Raw genomic sequence first — 24,360 nt, 5'->3', positions numbered from 1 at the left:
TCATACGTGGTTTGGACTGCCTCTTTACTCCTTTCTTCTGTGCTTAGAAGGGCTTCAAAGACATACTGTGGGAGAGAGGGAAAAGATGGTGAATTCTTCTATTTCTTTTCTTCATCTTCCTTTCTTCTTGGCCCTTCACATTAATAACTTCTATTAGCATTGCAAAGAGTGCTGTTCACAAGCCAAGAACGCTGGTGGCCAAAAGCTGCTGGAGTAGGAAAAAAAAAAACAACCTCATGCCTTGAAGCGAACTTTACTGAGCTTTCACATTAGAGAAAACCTCTTGATAGAAACTTGCACTATGATATAGATCAAAACCTTTTCCCCCCCTTCCAGAATTTCTAAACTGGCACAGGGGAGAGTCTCTTGCCCCTATTAAAATGTGTGGTTCCTCAATTAACTCCCTGTGACAGAGTGCAAATCCTGGTCTAGATTAGGGGACTGGAACACCTCTCTTATGAAGAAAGACTGAGGGATTTGGGTTTCTTCAGTCTGGAAAAAAGATGGCTGGGGGGGGACCTTATCAATGCTTATAAATACTTAAAGGGTGGGTGTCAGGAGGATGGGGCCAGGCTCTCTTCAGTGGTGCCCGGGGACAGGACAAGAGGTAATGGGCACAAACTTGGGCATAGGAAGTTCCACCTAAACGTGAGGAGGAACTTCTTTACTTTGAGGGTGGCAGAGCACTGAACAGGCTGCCCAGAGAGGTGGGGGAGTCTCCGTCTCTGGAGACATTCAAAACCCACCTGGATGCATTCCTGTGCCACCTGCTCTAAGGTGACCCTGCTCTGGCAGGGGGGTTGGACTAGATGGATCTCCAGAGGTCCCTTCCAGCCCTATGGTTCTATGGTCTAGGCACTTCGCTTTTGGGAGGACTTGATCTGAGTGGTGGCTTTAAGTGAGTTTTGGGGCTTGGTGTGTCTGGGGTTTTTTTGTTTGGTTTATTTATTTATTTTTCAAATTTGATAAACAATGGCATAATTTTCTGGGAGACTTGGTGTTAGAGTGGCCAGGGCTTGCTCAGTGCTCTTTGTCAGAGGGCCCCCCTACCTGCTATGAGCATGTACAAAACCACAGGATTTTGTTCCTAGTGCTGTAACTGGGCCTGAAACCGGACAGCTGACAGAGTCAGGGTAAGTCTTGCATAATTTAAAAACTAAATGGAAAGTAAAGCGGCTAATGTAATTAGCACCTCCTAATAAGCTAAGCTTGTTTTCTCTAGTGCTTTACCAGAAGGCTGTGATCATCTGAGAGAAACGCTGCTCCTGGAGACCAGCCTGGCCACCTTCCATTGAAGTGGGAGCGGAGCCAAGCGCTGACCTTGGCTAAAGGTGCCCGATGGCAGCGCTCCTCTCCCCGCCGGGGCCGCACCAGGCCCCTGTCCCAGACTGGAGCTGCAGCCGGCGCTGCGCTAGCATGTGTTAGCAGGCCGCGAGTTTGAGGTATAAATGATGTTTTTATACGCTTTCCCTGAGGAAAGGCTAACTGCAGGGCCGGGACGAGCTGCTGGCGCCGCCGCCCCCTCAGCCTCCACCCCCACCTCGGGCGGGCACGGTGTCGCCATCAGCCCCGTTAAACTACAACCCCCAGGAGGCACCGCGGCCTCCCGGGGGGCTGTCACGTGACAGCCGTTGTTACCGGGGGGGGGGTGGGTGGGCTGCTCCATCCGGGTCCTTCCCTGCGCACGCGCCGCCGCCCCGCGTCTTAACGACCACAACAAACCGGCGCCGCGCGCGGCGGACACCCGCCTCCCGAGGGAGCTGATTGGGCGGGCGGCACGGGAGCGGGCGTCGCATTGGCCCGCAGGAGGGCGCCCGGCGGGGGTGTCATAAAGGCTTTAGGTAGGCGCGGGGGCTGCCGGGGAGTGAGCGGCGGCGCGGGCGGCTCCCGGCTTCTACCCTTTTCCCGCGGCGGCTCCCCCTCCATGAGTCCCGCCGGGGCTGGCGAGCTCCTGTGAGGCGCGGCAGGCGGGGCTGCGCGGGGGGAGCGAAGCCCCGTCTGCCCCCGAGCGGGCCGGTGGCGGCGGCGGCAGGTGAGGTGAGACCCCGCCTTCCCGTCGCGGACCGGCTCGGCGGCCTCCGGGCCCTCGGGGGTGCTGCTCCCGCCGGGGCCCTGAGGCGGGAGCGCCGACCGGGACGGGGAGGGAGGGGCGGTGCTCTGCCCCCTTTTCTCAGGTGCGTCCCCAGAGGGAAGGGGGGTAGTTTTCCCCCTGAGGGTGGGCCGGGGGCACGGGTGGTGGGGCCCCGCGTCCGAGCCGGGGCGTGAGGCCGCACCGAGGCGTGGTGGAGGGGGGGGGGTGGGCAGCTGCTCTGGCTCCTTTGTTTGCGGGCGCTCCGCTCTGCTGGCCTGGGTCCGGCCTGCAGCGCTGGGGCGGGGGGGGAACACAGAGCTGCCGCCGCCTTCCCCGAGCCCGGCCCAGTCCCCGTTTCCGTGTCTTTCTGGAGTTCTTCCCCAGCTCTGACCCCGCTGAGGACTCAGCCCTCGTTAGGAGGCTTTGGGCGTTAATATCGCAGGTCGGGTTGTCCTGTCGCTGCTGAAAACAGAATAAAAACACAAAGGTAGTAGGTAGGACCTGGAATGCTGACTGAAGCTAGAGTCCTAAACCTGTGCTATTCCTAATATCGTTTGTGGTTATATCTGTTGCGTGACCTAGGTACTAATTTACTGCTTCTTAATAGCTATTTTGTTGTTCCTCAAAAATAAATTGAAATTCTCTTTAACAGCTACGTTCAGATGTTGTTAGAACTATGCTTGTTTGCTTTGTAGGTGAAAAATCCTAAACATGAACAGCAATGCACCACACCTGTCCTCAAAGCTGACTTGGCTAGAAGTGGAATGTAGTTTCCTGACAGATCTTCTTACAGAGAAGTTGTAAATCCTTTGTAATGGCCAACAAGAAAGAGCCTCCTTTTTTCAATGAAGATAATATGGGACCGTTTCACTACAAGCTTCCTTTTTATGAAACTATGGAGCTCTTCATTGAAACGCTTACAGGAACATGCTTTGAACTGCGAGTTTCCCCCTTTGAAACAGTTATTTCTGTGAAAGCTAAAATTCAAAGACTGGAAGGTACTATTCTCTCTTATTTCAGTGTAAACTTTATCACTTTAGGAGGTCTTGTTTTACAAATTATAATTGCTAAAATCAAACCCGATGATTAAATGACTTGTTCAGTAACACGCATAAGCTAAACACTTGGTTTATGGTTTAGGTTTAAATGGAATTGTTTTTCTGTTCTTTCCTTTTCCTATCAGTTCGTGTCTTAGGCTTCACTGGGATTGGTATTTTTGCTCTTCTGTTCTTGGTTTGTGGGGTTTTTTTTTGTATATCATTATTAAGATAAATCTTTAAAAGTCTGTAGTAAATCAGTAATTGTTTTGATATTATATGGGATACAGTATTTCTGGTGTTGAGAGGATTCTCTGACATAAGTTGTTTGTTAACTAGCAAGGTTATAAGCTTGAGTCTTGCAGTATGTCTATATTGCAGCTGTCTGAGTATACTTTAAACCAGGTGCTATGGCTGTTGCTTCTTAGGTTAGTCAGTTTATGGTTTGTTTACGATGCTGCAGTCACAAGAGCAACTGCAGTGCAGGCAAACCCCAAAGGCAGCTTGAAGTTACTGATTTAAATTTTGTTTGGGTGAGTGAGCTTTTGCTGCTAAAGGTCTGGCTGAGCAATCCTTTGTTTTAAGGTGATGAACTTGGCACATCTTGCGAAGTGAAAACCTCTTTTAAATTATAAGGCCAGTTCTGGTACTAATACAAGGAGGAAAGATGTAGGTTAGTCCTCTCTCACCCCTTTCGCTCTGCCATGAGAATGATCCTGCATGAAATAATGTAATTTGAAATATGTAGGTATACATACTTTAGCTACTTTGCAGCATTGCATTCTCTTTCTCGCTTTGGAGGCATTGAAGAACTGTGTAGCTGCACAAGCTGAGAGTACTGGAGTTCCTAATGTTAAGAAAAGGGATCCTCTTTTTCTCCAGTATACCTGTACGTGTTTTTCATGCTTCTGTCTATGTGGAACCCACCCTCTGGGAGATGTAATGTGATGCTTTAGACTTGAATCTAAGATATTCTCCTCCTCTTACTGGAAATCTGCACTAACGGATGGAAAAAAAGGTAGCTGGCCCAAGCCTTTAAACACAGAAGCATTGCAACAATAGAGATGACTTTTTGCTAGTAAGGGCACATAGTAGAAGCTCCACCATGCAGATAACTGGAGTTTACATCAGTGCAGCAATGTGGATATGCTTTTGTTTCCTGTGGAGAGGGCCATAATTAATCACAAGTCAGAGAACGTGTTGAGATGCTCCTGGAGGCTAGAGGTGAAACAAGAAAAGGAAAGGGTATTTCTTCTCTGTGATTGAATATAGGTGTAGGAGAGATGCAAGCAGATATGTGATAGAATGCTAACTAAGAGTGAATTAAAAGGGAGCATAGGCAATAGAGTACAGGAGAAGGCAGGTTATCTGGACAGAATAGATGAAGGAGTAAACTTCAAAGGATGCATGAATAGACCAGTGGGAGATGTGAGGGAGAGGAATTTGAATTTCTTACAGTCTAAAATGAGAGACTGTGAATAGACATACTGAATTATACCTACATCTTATTACTGTTGGCTGGGTATGCCTAGCTTATAAAAATTTCATAATATCTTGTTAGAAGAACAGCTTGGTAATAAAGTTATAAAATTGCTTATTCATAATTTTGTTCACATGTTGTAGTTCATAGGATGATAAGATAATTAATGGCTTAGGTGCCTGCTGTATAGGCTTAGTAATTAACAAGTAAATTTCATTAAAACATGGAAGATAAGAGTTTACTGGTGCTTATCATTCAGTTGTTAGAAGTTAGTTGAAATACCTTGATACCCAGAGTTAAAAGATCTGATTAATATGATTTATGGGGGTGCAGAGTGAAAACAGATTGATCAGCTACGTGTGAAGGGGACAGGCACACAATGACAAATTGATCTTACATTACATTTAGGTTTGCTATTGCATGTAAAAATAATGAACAACTTTTCAGTGACGAAGTTCCTATTATTGTGCACAAGTTCAAGCAACGAATTGCCCAGGTAGAGCAAAAATCCTAAAGTAATTTTGCAGTTGTGATTTAGTATGGGAAGCGGAAAGCTTACACCTGTTCCTTTTTCTGATGCTGTTTTTCCCTTTTTGTCATTGTATTGTGTCATCTTTCATGGCATATGAACCTCTTTCATTTAAGCTGCACTTCCGTCTGGAGGATACCTCCTACACTGCTGGGCAACTAAATAGGGTCCCTAGTATACGTATTGTCTCCATGGGCTTGTCTGGGTGGTGAGGATGATGGTATGTAAGCATACACAAAGACAAGTTTTGGGAAAATGATCTGAGACCTGACATCTCCAAAAACAAAACCTAGAATCATATCAGAAGTTCACAAATTTTTTCAGATGTCACCAATGTAATTGTAGGCGGCTAATAATAAAACTAAATCAAGATGAACTCATCTTTGTCAACAATTGGAATATCAATAGCTGTAGACTCTCTGCACTGTAATAAGAAAGGATAATATGGGTGGCATGTTAGGAATTTTGTATGCTTCTGATACTGTTTGTCATTCGTGGTGCCTGATAATGATCTTAGGCAGCTGTAGTAGACATTGGTACCTCGCTAAGAGAAAGCTTCAGATCTCCAGCTTTCTGTTTCCAGTTGATTTTAGTCTGTAAAGAACATGGGTAAAAATTTGTTAATGGATTCTAATGCATTTGAAATTTCAGTGCACATCTACTTGTAAATTGAAGTTAAAACAGATCTGATGCGTGTTTGGATCAGATCCAGGCATTTGTCCTCAAATATGTTCCATGCAAAGAACATGATATCAAAAAATTTAGATCTGTTATAATGTCGAATTTGGAGCCACCTAGGGTAGTCTCAGATCTAGTCTCAGATTCACCCAATGAGCCTTTTGAAATGGTACACTGGAGAAGAAATAGCTCCCTTTGTCTCTACTGGTGGCATACAAGCTAGAATACACACAGCCAGCAGCATAGCTTAGTGTTGCCAGCAGTGCTGCCTACTCCATTGGTGTTACTTGTTGTTGATTATTTGTATTTGAAAGCAGGATCATGTGTTGATGGACATGGATAGGACAGTACCTGAGTTTCAAGGTGACATGAAAGACCAAGCTTAAAAATAGCAGGATTTCATTGAAAGAGGAAACAGCAAATTTTTTTTAACTGACAAGATCTCTTATTTCCTTTATTGTGCCAGTCTTTGTGGCCGCTGGGCTGGGCAAAATTTAGCATTCCTCATTTGGAAACAGCAATTATTTTATTGAATTTTATAGAAGGAGCATTCAGATAGTGTATTACTAGTAGTGGTTAATTCTTTGAGCTATTAGAGCCATACATAATACTTGTAAACATGTTTGTTTGGTAAGGTAGGATTGAGTCTCCAGGGAGGAGGTGAGGTTTGGGATTTGGTGTTGGTGGTATTATTGTTATCATCATCATCATTATTATTATTAACTTGCACGAATTAATTTGCATTCTACAGTATGGGGTGTTAAGGCCTTCACTTACGTAGCTATTCTTAAATACGAAAAACCCAGTCATGGTTTGTTCGGTGCCTGTTTGCAAATTAATGTTATCATCTGTGTATGTGGAAACATCTACCTTTTTAGATGAGAATTTAAGTGCTCGCTTGTTCTTGTATTATTGTAAAGGGGAAAAACAGAACTAGCTTTCAGAGTGCATCTTAATTTTGAATACTTGTGTTCAGTAGGGAATGACAGATGCAACAGTAATTTTGTCGTTGTACGTGTGTGTACTCTCAATTCGTCATGAGTTGTTATTTTTCTTTGGTCTTTTTGCTGTCATTATTTTGCTGCCTGTGTACAGCAGCTTCACCTTAAGTGAAAGGAATGGGATGCATATCAAGCAGACTTCTTCTGGATGTTGTATTTCTTTCAATATTCTGTGAATTCAGAGTATGTCATAATGGTATTTATTACTACTTGCGTTAGAGAAAATAGCTATGCTTCTGTCAGGACTGGAGTAAGTGAAAGAGTTTTTAACAGAACCAATCTTTCTTCTGTCTGCTTTTTTTCCTCTTATGTTCTTTGTGTGTTTGCTTTGTCATTTCCCTGTTTACTGTGCTGATAGAGACTAGAAGTTCACGAAGCTTTTTTTAAGCTTATGCCTTGTCAGAGCTGGGAAAACATTCCTGCAAATGCAAGCCTGTGCCCAGATCAGAAGGTTAGAGCAGCATCTGGAAGGTCTAAATATGGTCACCTTTGTCAGGAAATTTTGTGGGCCTGTGTTCAGTTACTGGTGACTCACTGCTGTTACAGTCTCCTCTCTGTCAACCTCTAGGATAATGAAGAGTAGGTCAGTACTGACCACCATTTACACCACCGTAGCTTACTATCATGCGAATGAAAGCTGGGGGGTTTGACACTTATGAAAACGGTCCTGCTGCTCTAAGTTGCAGACCTTTGCACCTCTTCCCAAGCGTAGCTAGTTTGTGGGGGAAAATAAGACTGTCAGCCCAGCCTCTCTGTAAGCAGGAGCAAAAACTAAATGTTGAAGAAACTCTCCAGCAATTTCAGCCTTGTCTGAAAGGTAAGTACACTGTTTGAACTTTGTCTTTAGAATGTTTGTGGTGGTTTTAAACATAGTAACCTTCTACCCACAACATAAAATCAAGTTTGTTCTGAAATCGACAGGGTTTTTTTTTCTGGGTCAGACTTGACCATATCAGTTTCTCTGGTGCGCCTACTTAGCATGCTGGAAAGAGGAGTATGGAGGTGAAGCTTAAGGGAGTATCTGATACGCTGATTCGGAGACAGGATAGAGTGCCTACTTCTCTCCTCCTGCGGCCCATTTAGTAGGTCAGATTGTCAGCACATCTGCAGCCATTTCAATTGACTGTCTGAAGAATCTTCTGTCCTCCTATAGCGTTACCTGACTAGCCCACTTCCATTTCAACATTGAGATGTAGCTTATTGCCCTAGTTTCCTCTCTTCTTCATACCGATATAGAGCAGGCCAGTGATACAGACATGTGCTGCTTAGGGAGAGGGGATAGTGGATGGTTCTCTCGCAGTTCGCATTATTGTGGCCAATTTTACCTGCTGATCCCATGTACAAATGTCTCCTCAAGAAAGCCTTAGTGTAATCCAGAAAAGGGACAGCTGATGCATATATTCTTGCACCTGAACCTATAAAGCTCGTACTGTTTCCTCTGTGTATAAATACAGAATTCTTAGAAAGCAGCATAAAAGGGAATTAGTAACAAAGACTTGTCTATTTCCCATTTACAGCAGAGTATAGTCTTTTCATCTGTTCATCGAATCAAAAATATATAGTCATTGTTAGATGAGCAAAAAACATGTTTCATGGCAGCACTGAGGGTTGCAAGCCAGCCTTTTTAACAAATACTTTCTCAGTTTATCAAAGTAATTGGAAATTGCTCCTTGGAGACTGCTGAAACCATAACAAATACAGACGGTAATGACTGTTTGTAATCAGAAGACTGCAAAACAACAGAGAAAAGAATTTCGCTGCAGACTCACTGGCTCTTGCCAGCTTGTTCTTGTTTTGCTTATGCTGCAGACTTGAAACATAACCAATAACCAGTTATTAAATAGCTGGCAGTGTAGTAGCAATTATGTTAGTCTACTATATGAACATATTCCCCTCATAAATGTCTTGTGTTCTTCAGAGGATACAAGATTCACATTAAATGCCATCCAAGTGAAGTAAAGTTGTGTTGGTTGCTCATAAAAGAGAAGCTCTAGATGTGAGCTGTGGTAGGAAAAGGGAAATGTCATCTTCTCTAACACTTAAATAATAACAATGACAGTTCCTCCAAAGTGCACTCCCTCTTCAGCACAGGGATATCCACTTAGCAGGTATCCCACTCGCCTGTTGAATCTGCTTGAACTTGCATCAGAATCTGGTCCCCTTTTCTTCCTTGCTGGTGATGGGTGCTGGCAGCTTTGTACCTTTCCTTCGGCTAGGAGGGGGCTACTTAACCGACCTTTTGCCACAGCTTGCTATGCACTCTTGCAAGGCTTGGGAAGCCGAGATGTTTTTGGAAGCCACCTGGAAGACTCTGACCTTTGTGTTACCTTCTCGACGGATGTATTTTGGGAAATCTTCCTGTGTAGCCTTGCTACTTGCATCTCCTTTTAAGTATCTGAACATGCAATGAATAAAAGTATAAGATAAGGTTACTTTCAAGTAACTTTTTGGAAAATATATTTATAGCTTTTGCTTCTTAGTCTGAGGAGTAGTGTTTTGACCTTTTTGAAAAAGTAGTTGTTGGCCTCTATAGATTTTAATAATTCTACTACTAATTTTAATAACAATTTGTCAGGAATGCACAGTGAGATCTTGACTAACTTGATTTCAGTAGACAAATTGAACAACAGTACTTCTTTTTGATGCTGAAGGGAAGATTTTTTTTTCCAAAGGCAAAAAATACAACCGTTCATCTTCCTATTAGCCTTAATTTATTTATTTTTTATTCTTTTGGTGATCCAAGTTGTCTTATCCTTTCATAACTGTCCTGGTTTGTACTCTGTCCAAAATTTGGAAAGTGGCAGCATTCCACACAAAAATGTGTGAAGACCTCAGGTTTTACCAGTTTATGCTTATTATCTTTAATGTATATTACTTCTGTATCTAAATGAGTTGACTAGGCAGGCAAAAAGAAACAAAGTTAATCATTGTGAAGAATATGGATTTTTAGTAAGGAACAAATAGCCAGTGTGCTTACTTCCTTTTAACAAAAAATAGTTAGCCAAATCTATTCCAGAACTTGAGCTGAAAATGAGGATTATTGGATATAAGTAATAAAATGTTCTGATGGCCTAAAAGAACACCCACAACAAAATAAAAAGCATTTGTAGTACAAAGTTTGACTAACTGCTGCGGTACTGTATTTTACGTGTGAACTTTCAGGTTCCAAACCAAGCAGTGATAAAAGCACATACACATTTGTCACCAGTGTAATAGAGCTGCCACCAGTTACCTTAATGCAACCTTGCCTTTACTGTGAGTAATACAGAATATCAGTCTGTGATTAAATTATTCAGCAGTTCTGTAGTTAGAAGTTTTATCCCGTTTTTCCTGTCAGTAGACATAAAGCACTGAGGTACAGGTAACAGGAAAAAAACATCCCTCATCCAATGACTGGAAAAGAGCAAGTATTCAACAAGCCTGAAACAACTGAATACTTCGACAGATCCCTTGTTGACCCAAAAGATTGAACTCCAAGTGTGACCACAAGCCTGCTGAAAACCTTAACTTTGTTCTTAATAACTGTTTGGGAGGTTGGGTATCCTGACTGAAGGCTGTTCAAGTGCCTGTCCTTGTCCTGCTTCCTTTCTTTTCCCCGTGATCCTCTTTCTCACCTCTCCTCCATTATCCCCACATTCTTCAAAAAGCAAAACTCCCCAAAAGCCCTCCCACCAACATCAAATTTTAATACTCTTTGTTTGTTTTGTTTAGGTATTCCTGTCTCTCAGCAGCACTTAATTTGGAATAATATGGAGCTGAAGGATGACTATTGTTTGAATGATTATAAGTAAGTATAGAATTAAATTGCAATGAGTGTTTCTAAATTATTGTTAGCATAAGCAATAGCGAATGCTACAAAAATTTATTTATTCTTATTTACAGCATTTCAGAAGGCTGCACTCTGAAGTTAGTTCTGGCTATGCGAGGTGGACCTATTAACACTAGAAGAGGTATGTGGGTTTTTCCATCTTTTCTTCCTTAGCATACCAAGTGCACCATCCTTTTCACTTTTTTTTTTTTTTTTTACCCTTAGTTTAACAAATATCTTGGTATGCAGAGGAGGTTAGGAAAAATTTCTTCACCAAAAGGATTATCAAACATTGGAACAGGCTGCCTAGGGAAGTGGTGGAATCACCATCCCTGGAGGTATTTAAAAGATGGGTAGACATGGTGCTTAGGGACATGGTTTAGTGGTGGTTTTGGCAGTGTTAGGTTGATGAATTGGACTCAGTTGATCTTAAAGGTCCCTTCCAACCTAGATGATTCTATGTATACAATCATCAACTCTTAAAATCAGAAATTCTTCACCTGCAAAAAAAAATGATACTGTAATGTCACTATACAAATAGTTTTTAAAATATGGTTAGTAAGAATCAGGTATTGGTTCAGTCTGATGATAAACTTGGTTATGTGGATCATGCATAGAGGAATGAAAATCACAGAATAGTAGGGGCTGGAAGAGACCTTTGGAGATCATTTTTTTCAGCCCCTCCGCCAAAACAGGTTTACCTACAGCAGGTTGGACAGGAACGCATCCAGGCGGGTTTTTAGTATCGCCAGAAAAGGGGACTCTACAACTCTCTGGAGAAATTCCCTTGATAATTTTAACTTGGAAAACACTCTTCTAGGTAGGGAATTCCCATTTTAAAATGAGCTGAGCTCTCAAAGGGGATGAAAACGATAATAATGATAATAACTTGGTTGTATTCTGTTTTTTCTCTTTCTAGTTCCTGTGGAAGACCCTATCAGGGAAATGGCTGAATACATGGATCCCAGTAGAGATGAGATCTGGGAGAAAGGGCCATCCAACAAACAAGTTACCTTCTTAGTATATCGAGAAGGAGATCAGTTGAATTTCTTCCGTGTGGTAGATCGGGGAGATGGCACTTTAACGCCATTATCTGAATCTTTGAGGTAAAGTTGGTTTTAATCTTTATATTATTCTTAGAAAGGGGGATACTGTATAATTTTCAACTTTATTTGTTGATTTTGTCAAAAGAATATCTGGAATATTTCGGTATTATTGCAAGAATTGTGCCCTAAGGGCTACTAAGATGTTGCAACTGGGTGTCCGAACAATACAATGGTACTTTGTGGTAAGTGGTCATACTGACAGTCATCTGTCACTGTGTGTGTCAATAGAGAGAGATAAAGCTGGCCTCCTGCTTGAGGCAATTCTCAACATCCCTTTCTAAAAGGGAACATTTTACAGAAGAGTCAATTTGTCAATTGTCAAGATATTAAAAAGTTTTGTTAAGTACTTTCTCTTCCATCTTAAGGCATTTGGTTTTATAAACATTTCTCTACTCATAGCATAAACTTTCTTTCTCCTGTGGCTATGATTTGACTAAATGATTAGTCAAGAAGATAGTAAATTGGCAGTGCAAAATCCTGAGAAACTGTGGTGTTTTGGGGTTGGATTTGTGGGTTTTTTTGTTTCTGTTTTATTGTGTTTTGTTTTGAGGTAGGTTTTTTTGTCTTTTTTTTAATACACTGAAGTAATTACCAATAGATCTAGCCTTTGGACATAATTAGGCCTCAGATTAGCTACTGTTGAGGTACCAAACTTGTCTCAATCACTGTCACAGAATCAAAGTACTGTTACCATCAGAAGAGCAAGTATGTCACTCAAGCTACAGATTACTACTCTTTTTCCTAAAGCTATCAAAATTGATAATATCTATTAAAATTATTTGATTCTGTCTTTGTACTGCAGCTTTTGGATATGTTTTTTTTTTTTAATCCCCTGAAGAACTTTGTATTTCTACAACCGTAAGGAAAGGAGTCCCTATTCTTGGGACTAGCTGCATTTTCTCTGGGGCTTGCACTGTTTTCAGTAACTATCCTTGTTCCTGTTTACAAAGTGAAAGCAAGAGCTTTGTACTGCGTTTATATTCAGTGTGATTCAGTGAGTTCAGAGTGATATTATTCCTAGAAACTTTTATAAGAGATCCCTACTTAAAACCTATAGGCTGAATGACATATAAAGGTTGAATTCCCATATAGTTATACAGAGTAGAGAGAGCTAGTGTTTGGTACACAATTGCTGGATGGAAAGAAGAGGAAAGGTACGAAATTTTAGATTTGTGATTTTTGTCTTTCAATCCCTGCGCTCTTTTTCAGTAAATGGTGATACATGCTATTGTGTGTAGATCTGAAATGGGCAAAACCCACCATCATCAGTAAGAACTGAGAACCTTGCTGCTGCATTGGCCTAGATAAGCTTCTGGAAAGATGAGTGCACAGATGTAATTCCTCTTCTCACTGATACCCTGCCTATTACCAAATTGTTCCCTTTTACCATTTAAATCCAAAGAACATCCAAGTCTATCCAAAGAGCTAGGACTGTGGATGCAGGAAGTTGTCAGAAGGAGCTTGAACTTCATTTTTTCGGTGTAATGGGATCCCTGGTATCTGCCTACATGTTCAACTTCTTGTGTATGTGTGATGATTTTTTTTTCCCATTTAAAACTAACATGGATCATTGTCTGAAATTCTTAGTACTTGTCAATTAGGTAATTCTAGCATATAGATTAAATAGTTATTTACTTGAGATTGGCTAAATGTAGCAAACCAGAGAAATAAACCACACTCTTTTGACGCTGGCAAGGCATCTTGGTAAGCCTTTCAAAGCACAACAGCATGTGTAAAAGTCAAATACATTATGTTTAAGAAATGTGCTCTCACTAGTTAAATGACCAGTTAGGTTGGAAGCCACCTGAGTTGAAAACATTCAGCTCAAGCTGTTTCTCTTCCTCTGTGCTTTCTATGGGAGTTCATTTATTAGCTTTTCTACTAAGGCAGACAGTATTTTGGTGGGTAGAGAAAGAATCTTAATGTTTGAATTTATTATTATGGCTGGGTGAGACTTTATGGGAAATGGAAAATGTAGCAAAGGGAGGAGAGAATGGAATGGAAACAAATAGGACATTTTCGTTTGATCTATGTAGAGGAAGGCTATGAATGACTCTGAATACTAGGGCTTTCCACCCTGGGAGTTAAATGTGTTTATATGCGTGGGTATACTGGTGACTGAGCATTTTGAGGCACTTGTTTATCACCTTTTCTCACATTGCTTATGTGTGGAACAGAATTTAGTGACTGCAGTTTAGAAATGAGACATTGGTTTGGGTTTTTGTTTTATAGTTCTCCAGATCACTTTATTTTATCTGTGGATAAGTTAATGGTTAAAACTTGACAAGATGTAAATACTTACCATGACTATTGTCTCTGGATTAAAAGAAAGTTGTTGGAAGTTGTGGTAGAGGACTGTCAGGCACTGGTGTCAAAAGTGTTTCAACAAGTTACTGATGGGTTTTGAGGACCGCGTTTTATAATCAAGATCCCAGGAATGTTGACACCCCTTGGAAAATGGGCCAAAAGTATCATCAAGAACAAAGCTCCCTTCTATAATTTTACAATCACTTTAAAGCAGATAAATACTTTTGTTACTTTTCTGGGTTTTTTTAGTGGTTTTGGTCGTATTTGGCCAGAAGCGTCAAGAAAAATGATAACAATTATTTTTGCATTTAAAAAAAAAAAACAAACCCAAACCAAAAAACAATCAAACATAAGGCACATCACTTTTCCTTTTATCTTTACCTTGAAGGAAGGGAAGTTCAAATAAATGTTTTGAATTGGTGACTTAAGTCTTTGCAGAGTTAAAATTCTGAAATGATTCTTCAGTGTTGAACCTTTACCAGGAGAGGTATGTAATATGCGTGCTGACTGTCCCCATATGAAGCTGTTCAGTTTTTGGTAAGAAATCACTGGACTACTTTGCTGACTCTTGCTTTGAATTTGCTGCCACCTTGCTCTTAAAGATCTGTCTCCCAGCTGTGCTGCCTTTGGAATTTTGTTACATTTTAGGAAATGGATTTGGAGAGTCAGTGCAAAAATACTGGCTCTTGACTAAGGGCAGCAGAATGTTTCCAAGAATCAGGTAAGATGCCAGCTCTAATTAGTGACAATTTTTTTTAATTTTTTTTTTGATACTGACTCTTTCATGACCTTTAGTTCTTCCTTGATCTCTTTTGGAGAGTAGAAACTTTAGTTAAATCTACTAAGACATTTGCATGAACACAGGGGAACTGCCTGATTGTTATGATTTCTAGATGCTGACAGCCTAATGGAAGAATTAAAACACTCTTTAAAATGTACTATATACAGTGTTGAAAATGCATCAGTTTGTAATGAATTGGATGCTCCTAATGGTTTTTCAATTTCACTGTCAAATGTTGGATGTCTGTTGGTGATTAATGCTTCATGGGAAAAACAAGTCAGATACTAACTTTAAAACATTGAGTTTTTGCTTTCTCTTAGAAGACAGAATGAAAAAAGGCAATGCGATGCTATAAATTTCCAGTGACTACTGAGTTAAAATATTTTGTCTTGGGCCTAGCAATTCTAATCTGTTTATTTTTTTCCAAATGTGAGACTCTTTGGAAACCTAAACTGACCCTTTTTTTTATTTTTTTTTTTTTATTTTAAAAAGGAGAAATAGAATATCACATCCACATGGGTGACCCCTCCATTTCCATTTATGGTGAGAACACCCCTCAGGATGGATAGAAATTTGGACTTTCCTTCCATGCCAGTGTCTGGTTAATTGGAAAACTGATCAGCTTGTTGTCTGAGTCACACAGTTAACAGCTTTGGCCATACCTTCAGGAGACATTTGTGGAACTGGATATTCCCTCTGTGGGGAAAATATATAGTGAGTGTGAACCAACTGTATATAGTATAACAACTTCCCAGAAGCGTGGGTATGTTATGATTTCAGCATCATCACTTTGCGTGAGCATCTAATAAAAAATGTGCTAAAATAAATGGACTTGAAATGTCTTTGCGTACAGTTTTACATAATGTTTTGTCAACAGATCAGCTACGGATATGACTTTCTAGTTGTGAGAATACTCTACATTGAAAACAATTAAATTACTTGATTAGAGGGTGAACACAAACTTTCTTTTATTTTCAGTGGTGGTTCAGTTTATAACTTATATGCTGATGATGAAGATGAGACAGAGGCATCACCTTCTGGACAACAGATTATTGAGAATTCAATTACTATGAATAAAATGAAACTACTCAAGGCAAAAATGGAGAACATGAATCTAAGTAAAAAGGTGAAGTTGTGATTTCAATTTTCCTATTGTGGAATGGCTTGCACTTCCCTAGCGCTGGCTTTTCTAAAAAGCAGGTCAGACGTTTTGCTGTTTTGGGAAGTGAAGTGATCAAGGGTAGACGATGTCTTATCTGTTGTTAAAGTAAATGCTATTGTATAAATGTTCTGCTGTGGGGCATTGGCTGTACTTGGATCTACCTGTCCACATTCAAAGAATTCACTGCTGGTCCTGGATTTACTTTTGTGGCTTGATTTTTTTTGGATGTGCGGGGTTTTGGGGTTTTTTTTGTTTTTTTCTTCCAATGCTTAAGTAGTATTGGTTTGCAGTACTGCTCTGGTAAAAAAATCAATGTTTGTCTTAAATGAAACTTCATTAGAAATACTGTAACTGAAAAGTCTATAAAGTTAAATGCAAGAATGAGATTACCTAGAAGATAAAGTATTACATTGGTGTTCGTGTCTGTGTAGATTACCTAGATGTGAAGTGAAGATGATACACTTTCTTTCATTGTTCATCTTGTCTGAGATCCTAATCTCTTCTGGATAACGGATGTCATTCTGGCTTCCCTTTTCTATTCCTCTGACATGTGGCCTATTTACTAAAAAGCCTTTTCTGATTATAATCTTTGATTTTATTATTCAGATACTTAGGTAAAGTCTTGATGGCTAGTAACAGATGAGGGAGTAGAAAAAATTAATTGGGCCTTTCTGGCCTTACACTGTCTGAATTTCTGGGAATGTGATCTCTGTCAGGTCTTTGAATGCAACCATAATTCAAATACTAATTGCGGTTCTATGTGGGTTTTGGTTTTTTTAATAGCCTAAGAAAACTGTGAAAGTGAAACCTCGTCCTCCAATGGCTCCTCGACCATCTAGTGGGTCAGTGGCTGCTGCTCGTCACCGCTTTTTAAGAGTGCTCCCCCATATCGGACAGTCCTGCCTACCTCCTCCTGGGAATTCATATCCCTCAGAGTCTTCCCAAAATGCACTTTCAGCATTGGCTACTTTGGCCACTGCTGGTAGAACAATGCCATCTACAACTAGTGACTTTCTTAAGGAAGATGACACTTGGCAGAGCAACTCTTGGTCTCAGTCAGTTAGTAGCATCAGATTACCACCGAAAATATCTCGTGTCGAACTAGAAAATGCAAAACTACCTACCAACAGTATTCTGACTCCTGTTTCATCCCTGCCTGCAAATTCAGAAAAAGCATCTGAAAATGTGAACCCAACAAGTGAGGAGGATGCTGTTTTGTTTCCGAATCTAACAAATGTAGAACTATATGGAACTGAAGAAAAACTTTTACCTGAAACAGATGCTTTTGCTTTGTTAACGGAAGGAAGTACCACTGAACAGTGTAGTGAGATATATGACATAGGAAAGGTGAACCCAGAACTTGAACTGTCTGATGGAGATGAAGAATCTAAGGTTGTAGAGCAGCACAGAAAACCGATTAGCAAAGTGCTGAGCACTGCAGCGATGGGGGCTGGTCTTCTCAGTACTCGTGAATTAAGTCCACAGAAAAATCTGCTTTTGTCACCTCTTCGGTATTCAGCGCAAGTGGCACGTCACAGTTCTCTGAAACCACAAACACAACCCAAATGCTTTGAGGCTGGTAACTTGAGATCTACAGCCTCCCCAAACGTGCTTCGGTCGTTGGAAGTCCGTAGTATAGCAGACTCCTCTCTTTCTAGGACTACTAGATTTCATGGCGTGAAAGTAGAGTCACTTGGCAAAAGACCTGATGTAATTTCTAAAGCAGAGGCTAGGGACATCACAGACGTGGCTAACAAGGCATCCAAAGAACCTATGAGTTCTGTAAGTAACTTAGGATTTTTGGCTTCGCTGGCCCGAAGCACAAACAGGGAAAGTTTACAGAGTTCCTGTGGGACAGGCAGGTTTCGGACTTCTGGTATTGCACTACCTACAAACCTTCAGCATTTTCAGGAAGAAAGCTTTAGGAAAACTGCCTCTCCACATGAAGCTGCTGAATATATTCTAGTGAGTACTAATGCTTCCAAAGAAACTGAAGTTTTCCCATATTTTCTGGTACTGGCATTATGAAAACTGCACTTTCATGTGTGTGTCTCTGTCTTTTCAGGGAAGGCAGATGGGGAGGGGGGATGTGTACTTAAATCCCTGATAGCCTTAAACTGTTTTCTAAATTCCTGTTGGTATCTTACCTGCCTGTTTAACTAAACAGGTCCTAGAAATAATTTTTCATAAAAAATTAAAGTGGTTGTTCAGTTCACAACTAAAATTATTAGTTATTGTAATGATAGAATGAGTGTCTGTTTTTGAAGTGTCATCTGACTTTTGATGCTCACTAATTGTCATTTATTCCAAAGTTTGCCCTGTGACTGGCACCATATGTGCCTAGCCTTAGATTTTTAATGTACTTTGTTGTTTTGGTGTGTTGTGAAGTATGGGGAGACTATTAAATAGTCATGTTTGAGTATTTGAGGATTGCAGAATTTTAATGTTTTGTGCAGAAGTCTTCTTGGACGTTGATTGATACAACATTGATTTCAAATAAGTTGATAAGAGACTGCCTGGCTTTTCACTTAATTTCCATCTGCTAGTAATTTCCTTGTGGAAATTTTTTTTTTTTTAGTCTGCGCATGGGCTTGGAATGAATGGAAGTATTGCAGCTGTAGGGAAAAGAGTAGGTAAGTAAAGTGACTTAAATAGTCATTGAAGATGACTCTTTAATCTTTCCTGATGTATCACATATACAGAGGACAAGAATCATATATCTTTGGAAGGCATATGTCTTTCAAAGTCTTGCTGTGTTACACTTCTATAGCATGGTATAACTTTCAATAGTTTAAGTAATTCTTTAACATACAGATGTCATCTAGATCTTAGGCAGACAAAACTGACTCTTTACTAGCTTTTTTTTAATACTTAATGAATCCTGCATGTCATCTGTAGACAGAAACACGACTTTCTGCTCCGAAGTTTCCAAAAGGTCAGTTCTGTGAATACTTCTGAGTGTACTAAAATCAGAGCAAAATTTATCAGTAGCATTGTCTTTAGGATTACAGCCTGAGCCAGAAGGATTTGGCAAAAGAAAAGTGAGGAGAAAGCAATAAGGGCATGGATGCTGAAGATTACTGATATCGTGCAGATTTTTGTCTATTTTTTGTAATGGGCATCTTTCTACCATAGTCTTGGTAGCTGTGGAGCGCTTAATGCTTGGCATCTACTGAAAATGGATGTGTTTTGCCTAAATGTTAATTTCTTATGTGATTAGTTCTCTTGGGAGGAATGTAACTGTCTAGACTAATACTTCTAAAACTCTTAAGACAGTGAGCTAAAGATTCTCAGCACAATCAACTTTTCTTCTTCACATCTTTGACTTGCAGTTTGCAGGTTTTCTTTTCTTTCTGTGTGACCTTAGGAAAAGAGAGCAGGCATGTATTCCAGGATCTTAAGATCTAGGTATAGAGAATGAGCTAGAAGATAGATCTTCAGATAGCAGCTACAACAGGAAAAATGATGTAACTGTAATGATGTCAGAGCAAAAGCTGCTAAAATAGTGGATTGTGCCTTCATTTCACAAGTGGACGTACAGCTTTGATTTGGCAGTCAATTAATAAACAGGTCTGTCTTTACCCACTCCATGATAAAAAGGTGATACCCTAATAGCCACGTCTGCATGATGGGGAAGCCTACTATCATCTGCATAATTTTGGATAGAATTAAGACAACGACACTCCATGGGTGTATCTTATGTCAGACAAAAGTGTATTTTCCAAAAGGTTCCAGGCACGAGAAAGACAAAGTTGGTGTTGTCATATCATACAGGCTCTTGAGAGAGAGGTGGCTGGTAATGATCTGATGTATAACTGGCCAAAGGACAGGTTCGGTTTGTTAGACAAGGCCTTCATTTAAATGTATTTGCTGTAGGGATCATAAATGTGAGGACAGGTGTATTGTTTTTTCTGTTTTAAGTATAGCCCATGGTGAGGGCTGTCTTCAGGCTCTGTCTTTTTCACAAACTGGGCTAACTGATGCTCCTGAAATAGTATGCTTTTAGATGATGAAACCGATAGCATGGACAAACATTGCCTGGAATTTTCCATGCTAGATAGCAATGGGATAACAGTGGTTGGTAGTGATGACTGCGTTGTGTAGTAACTGCCTGGTGTTACTGCTGAATGTAGCCTCCTGTATCTCAGCTATGAACTGTTGGGATTAAAGGTGTGCTGGACAAAAAATACCTCTAAACTCAGGAGGTCACTTCTTGGGAGCATCCTGATGATACAGCAGTAGAAGCACTGAAAGAATGTTTGAGAGGATGCATTGCTCACTTTCACTGTCCTAGTGTATGGTAGATACACATAAGCAAGTTGTGGACGAAGAACTTATTTCTTATGAAACCATATAGCTAAATAGAAGCCTGTAGTCTAACAATGTACTTCTTTTGCAATTATGGAGTACCAGCAAGATTTTAAAATGTTGCAGTATTTCTTATCCAAACTTGAGTTATTAGTTGCTGAACATACTAGATGCTAGGTACTTGAATGCCCCATTGATTCTTTGGAAAGCCATTGTGTGTAGTGCTTTCCCAATCCCATTATGTGTTTTCATTTTGCATTTGGGAAAACCATTAGGAGATGTGTTTCTTGATTTCTTCTGTAACTTCTTGCCTATGTGAACTTTTAACAGGTGTTTAAAATAGTGGGTCTAAGTCGTGCATTGTGCTGCCTCTTCCAAAGGTATTCATAGGCTTGAGATTTGCTTTCTGTTTTGGCTTTGGGGGTTTTTTTCCCCCCTCTGTTTAGGCTTTGGGGTTCCACCTGAAGTATCCTAAGGAATGCAAAATGAATCTGGGTTTCAAAAGATAACATTTAACATCAGTTTGTGATCAGGAAAAAGTAAAAATAAAATGTCTTTGCTGTCTTTCTGCCTCTGAAAGCAGGTGAAGCAACCCATCTTCCACCTGTGAATGGCTCAATTCAAGCAAAAAAGAAAATTACAAAGCATTGCTTTCTTTGTGGCAAGAAAACTGGATTGGCAACCAGCTATGAGTGCAGGTAGGCTGAGCATATAACCAGCTGTTATTTAAAATCGATGGCTGGGTTAACCAAAAGGTTTTCTATGCTGCATGGTATTCTTTAAGCATAGCAAATCAAAAGACATCCTTCAAAAAAAATGTCAATTCTCAGTTCAGCAAAATTCCAGGAATTAAAACTCAGGAATGTTGTACCTGTTCTGCTGTTGAGGTGTATGTTCTTCCAGGAAAATCAAGAAATGCAAGGCATCAGAAAGCAAGATATCAGGAAATAAAGAACATGACTACAGAATAAGAACGATGACATTTTATACTGGTGTGGGGCAAACTTGCTACAGATTTATGTTCTGCAAAGTTTCTTAACGACAATTGTATCATTAACAACTTGATGAAAAGCTGGCTTTTTTAAAATTTTTCAGAAAAATCTCTCTCAGATTTGGCCCTGTTACAACACATGTGCACAGTTTGAATTTATACAAATTTATATTTGACAACTTTTTGATTTTACATATGTACTGCTTCTTGTGAGACTTCAGCCACCTTTTGGCATCTAGAACATCTCAAAGTAGAACACCAGAGTGCTGGTCCCCCAAATCATGACTTGGAGACAGCACAATGAGACCTGGCGCTTGGTGGTGATCACTGCAAACTTTAAAAAAACCACCACACCACCTCTTTCTCTGTTGATCTTTGTTCTCAAAGTATTGTTTCCCACAAGATACTCTTTTCTCAGTATCATTTCCCATGAGCAAGTCAAGGTTGGGAACTGCTGCACTGTGAGGGCTACATTTGAAGCTGATCTTGGTTCTTGGCAATCAACAGCAAAATGAACAAGACTTCTGCCACTGCGGAATTGTGTCCCAGGGTGGCTCCTTACTGACTCTTCAGTCTTTGATTTTGAAACAGTTTTGGACACAGCACACTTTTTCTGCTGAGCAAATAGCTGCAAGATCTTCTAGAAGTAACCAAGCAGCTTGCTTAAGGTTAAAAATGAAGCACAGAAAAAGGTGGGGAATCACATGTCTCCAAGAATAGCATTCGTTCTAGTTTCAAAAGGAGCAACCATATGACCTTTTACAGGAATGGAACACGAATCAAACAGAGAATAGGCCTTATGAGAGAACTGGTGATTACGGGACCAAGAACCAAAGACAAGCATGTTTATTACCAGGCACACAAAGCATCAGGAACAGCTGCAGAGTTTATTACGAACCCAGATGGATAGATAAATAAATAGAAGATTATAGTCTAATAGTGAGACCGTAAGTTGGATGAGTAATGCCTAATCCATTTCAAGAGAATTCTGATTTTGAATGATGTTAGTGTTTTAAAGTAGCAACTTTATCAAATAATCAAGCAACAGGACAATAATATCAGTCTCCACTTAAAGTACTTGTTCAGGTCAGATACAACATCCACCGTATGCTTTTCTCCTGTTAGGAGTCTTAGCTCTTGAGCTGTCAAGTTTAAAGGCAAAAATTGTCCACCATTGGAATGGCAACTGATATTGGAAAGATGCACCCTTATCCAGTCATACAGGAAGTCACATTCCCTATAGTTATTTTGTCTGACGTCTTTACAGCTGACTAAATCCGTATTTATTAATCTCAAGTAACTAATTTGAGTATATGCCAGGCAGAAGTTATGCTGAACTAAACATCTGTTCTTGGTGGTCTGAATGATGTGGTGGTTTTGAATTGAAATGCATTATGTGCATTTCACCTGATGCTGCTCTTTTAGTTCTGTGGTTTCTCGTCTGAATTCTACCAACTGATGTTGTGTGAGGTCTTTAAAAAGAAATAAAATAAGAGTGGTGGGCTTTGATTTATAAGTGCTTGATCCTTGCTAGCTGGTTCCAGGAGTACTGATCTTGCTTAACTTCCCAGCTGAAGAGACTGTTGGGTCAAAATTGCAACATTCAGTTACAAAAATGTCATTTTGATTATCCTGCCAGTTAATGTTATCAGTCATGGATGATTAGAATTCAAGCAGTTATGTCAAATAAACAAGACATGATTAAGCCAAAGGGCTCCCTGCATGTCAGTCAGTTAAAAGCTTCTAAAAGCTTGTAACTTCTAATATTCTTGATTCTTCAGATGTGGAAACAACTTCTGTGCAACGCATCGCTATGCAGAGACTCACACCTGCACCTACGACTATAAGAGTGCAGGGCGAAGGTATTTGCAGGAGACCAATCCCGTCGTTAGTGCACCAAAGCTTCCCAAAATCTAATGTGGTTGTGCTGCATGTGGCTGTTCTGCCATTGAAGAGTTGTATTACATTGAGAGAAGCACTTGCTTAAACTGTATAATTTTGCCATGCTCCATATTTAAAGATTTGCCAAGTAATAAAAGCACATGAGGATGCATCCTATCGAAGAATAATGTGAACACTACTGCAGTTAAAACTTTTCTTCTTTAGTGAATGGAAAGTTAAAGATTAGTTTTCAAAAACTTACACTATGTTTTAACTGTTACTGCACGTCTTGTGTTGTGTTTTATATATGGAAAAGCTATTTCACTAGACAAGTCTTCAAAAGATGCACTTTACTAACTTTATTTACTGTATAACCAGACTTGAGGGGGGTGTTGTAATGAGGGTGTCATGTATTGTCTTCTGTACTCTTGCGTTTTTGTCCATTGCGTGGTATCAGAATTATAAGTTATTTCACTAGAAAGATCCTTCTCCCTCCCCTTTCTTCAAACAGCCTACTTTGAGATTTTTTTAAGGGGGTCGTGTGTTCCCCACCACTCTGTTCCGTTCAGATTGGTATTCATACACTGTGTATCCATTCTGGAAATTACATACCATATTAATCACATTTTCTTAAAATAATACTGTTTATATGACAAGTTTGTTTTTAAATAGGAAACTCCCCCTTTGCCATTAAATATAAGGAACAAGTTATTTTAATGGTTTTTGTAATCCTAGGTTTTTTTAAGCCTTCACAACCTGGTTTGTTAAGATGTTGAATGCTGTTACTGGAAGAAATTCTAATAAATATTAAATTTTATTCTGGTTTATGCTCTTATAAATGCAAAAAATAACTTTTCCTATCTTACAGCATGCTCCTAAATTAAAAGTTGGACTTTATTGTAGGGGGAAAGGGGATATTTTTTATTTCCCAGCAACTTCATTAGGAATAGTGTGACCGACACTGTGTGCTTTAAATAAACCTTCTGAAGTCTTACAGATGTACTAGCAAAGGAAAATAGGTGTGCAACAAATGGTGTATGTTAACCTGCAGCCTTTCTCCCCTCCAGCTGATACTGTACAAAGGCAGCTCAGTAATTGCATGAGACACCTTTAACGAGCATGCAGCTACTTGCAGAAAGTGATGTTGGAGGAATATACCTGCTGAAAGCCTTTCCTCTTTCGTTTTCTTATTGTGCCTGAAATCTTTTTATAAGCTTACG

General features: G+C 40.1%; 1 protein-coding gene across 12 annotated transcripts; it reads left to right on the top strand.

Moving 5' to 3' along the window:
* The first annotated feature begins 1,032 nt into the window (after positions 1-1,032).
* ZFAND4 (zinc finger AN1-type containing 4) lies at positions 1,033-23,957 on the top strand. 12 transcript variants are annotated; one of them, XM_054207417.1, is made up of 11 exons: positions 1,033-1,133; positions 1,223-1,442; positions 2,767-3,069; positions 10,508-10,583; positions 10,679-10,746; positions 11,524-11,710; positions 15,777-15,924; positions 16,744-17,925; positions 18,539-18,593; positions 20,852-20,966; positions 23,041-23,957. In XM_054207417.1, exons 3-11 carry the CDS (start codon positions 2,886-2,888, stop codon positions 23,174-23,176), a joined length of 2,151 nt encoding a protein of 716 aa, XP_054063392.1. In that variant the 5' UTR covers positions 1,033-1,133; positions 1,223-1,442; positions 2,767-2,885; the 3' UTR covers positions 23,177-23,957. The 12 variants fall into 12 exon arrangements, 10 of the variants coding, with proteins under 10 accessions (XP_054063392.1, XP_054063389.1, XP_054063388.1 ...); XM_054207414.1 differs by lacking the exon at positions 1,033-1,133 and having other exon boundaries at positions 1,210-1,442; positions 20,849-20,966; XM_054207413.1 differs by lacking the exons at positions 1,033-1,133; positions 1,223-1,442 and adding an exon at positions 1,700-1,841 and having other exon boundaries at positions 20,849-20,966.
* Positions 23,958-24,360: the final 403 nt, after the last annotated feature.

The sequence above is a fragment of the Rissa tridactyla genome, chromosome 6 (assembly GCF_028500815.1).
Source record: "Rissa tridactyla isolate bRisTri1 chromosome 6, bRisTri1.patW.cur.20221130, whole genome shotgun sequence".
Taxonomy (NCBI): domain Eukaryota; kingdom Metazoa; phylum Chordata; class Aves; order Charadriiformes; family Laridae; genus Rissa; species Rissa tridactyla.
This window is presented reverse-complemented; position numbering and strand designations above follow the sequence as displayed.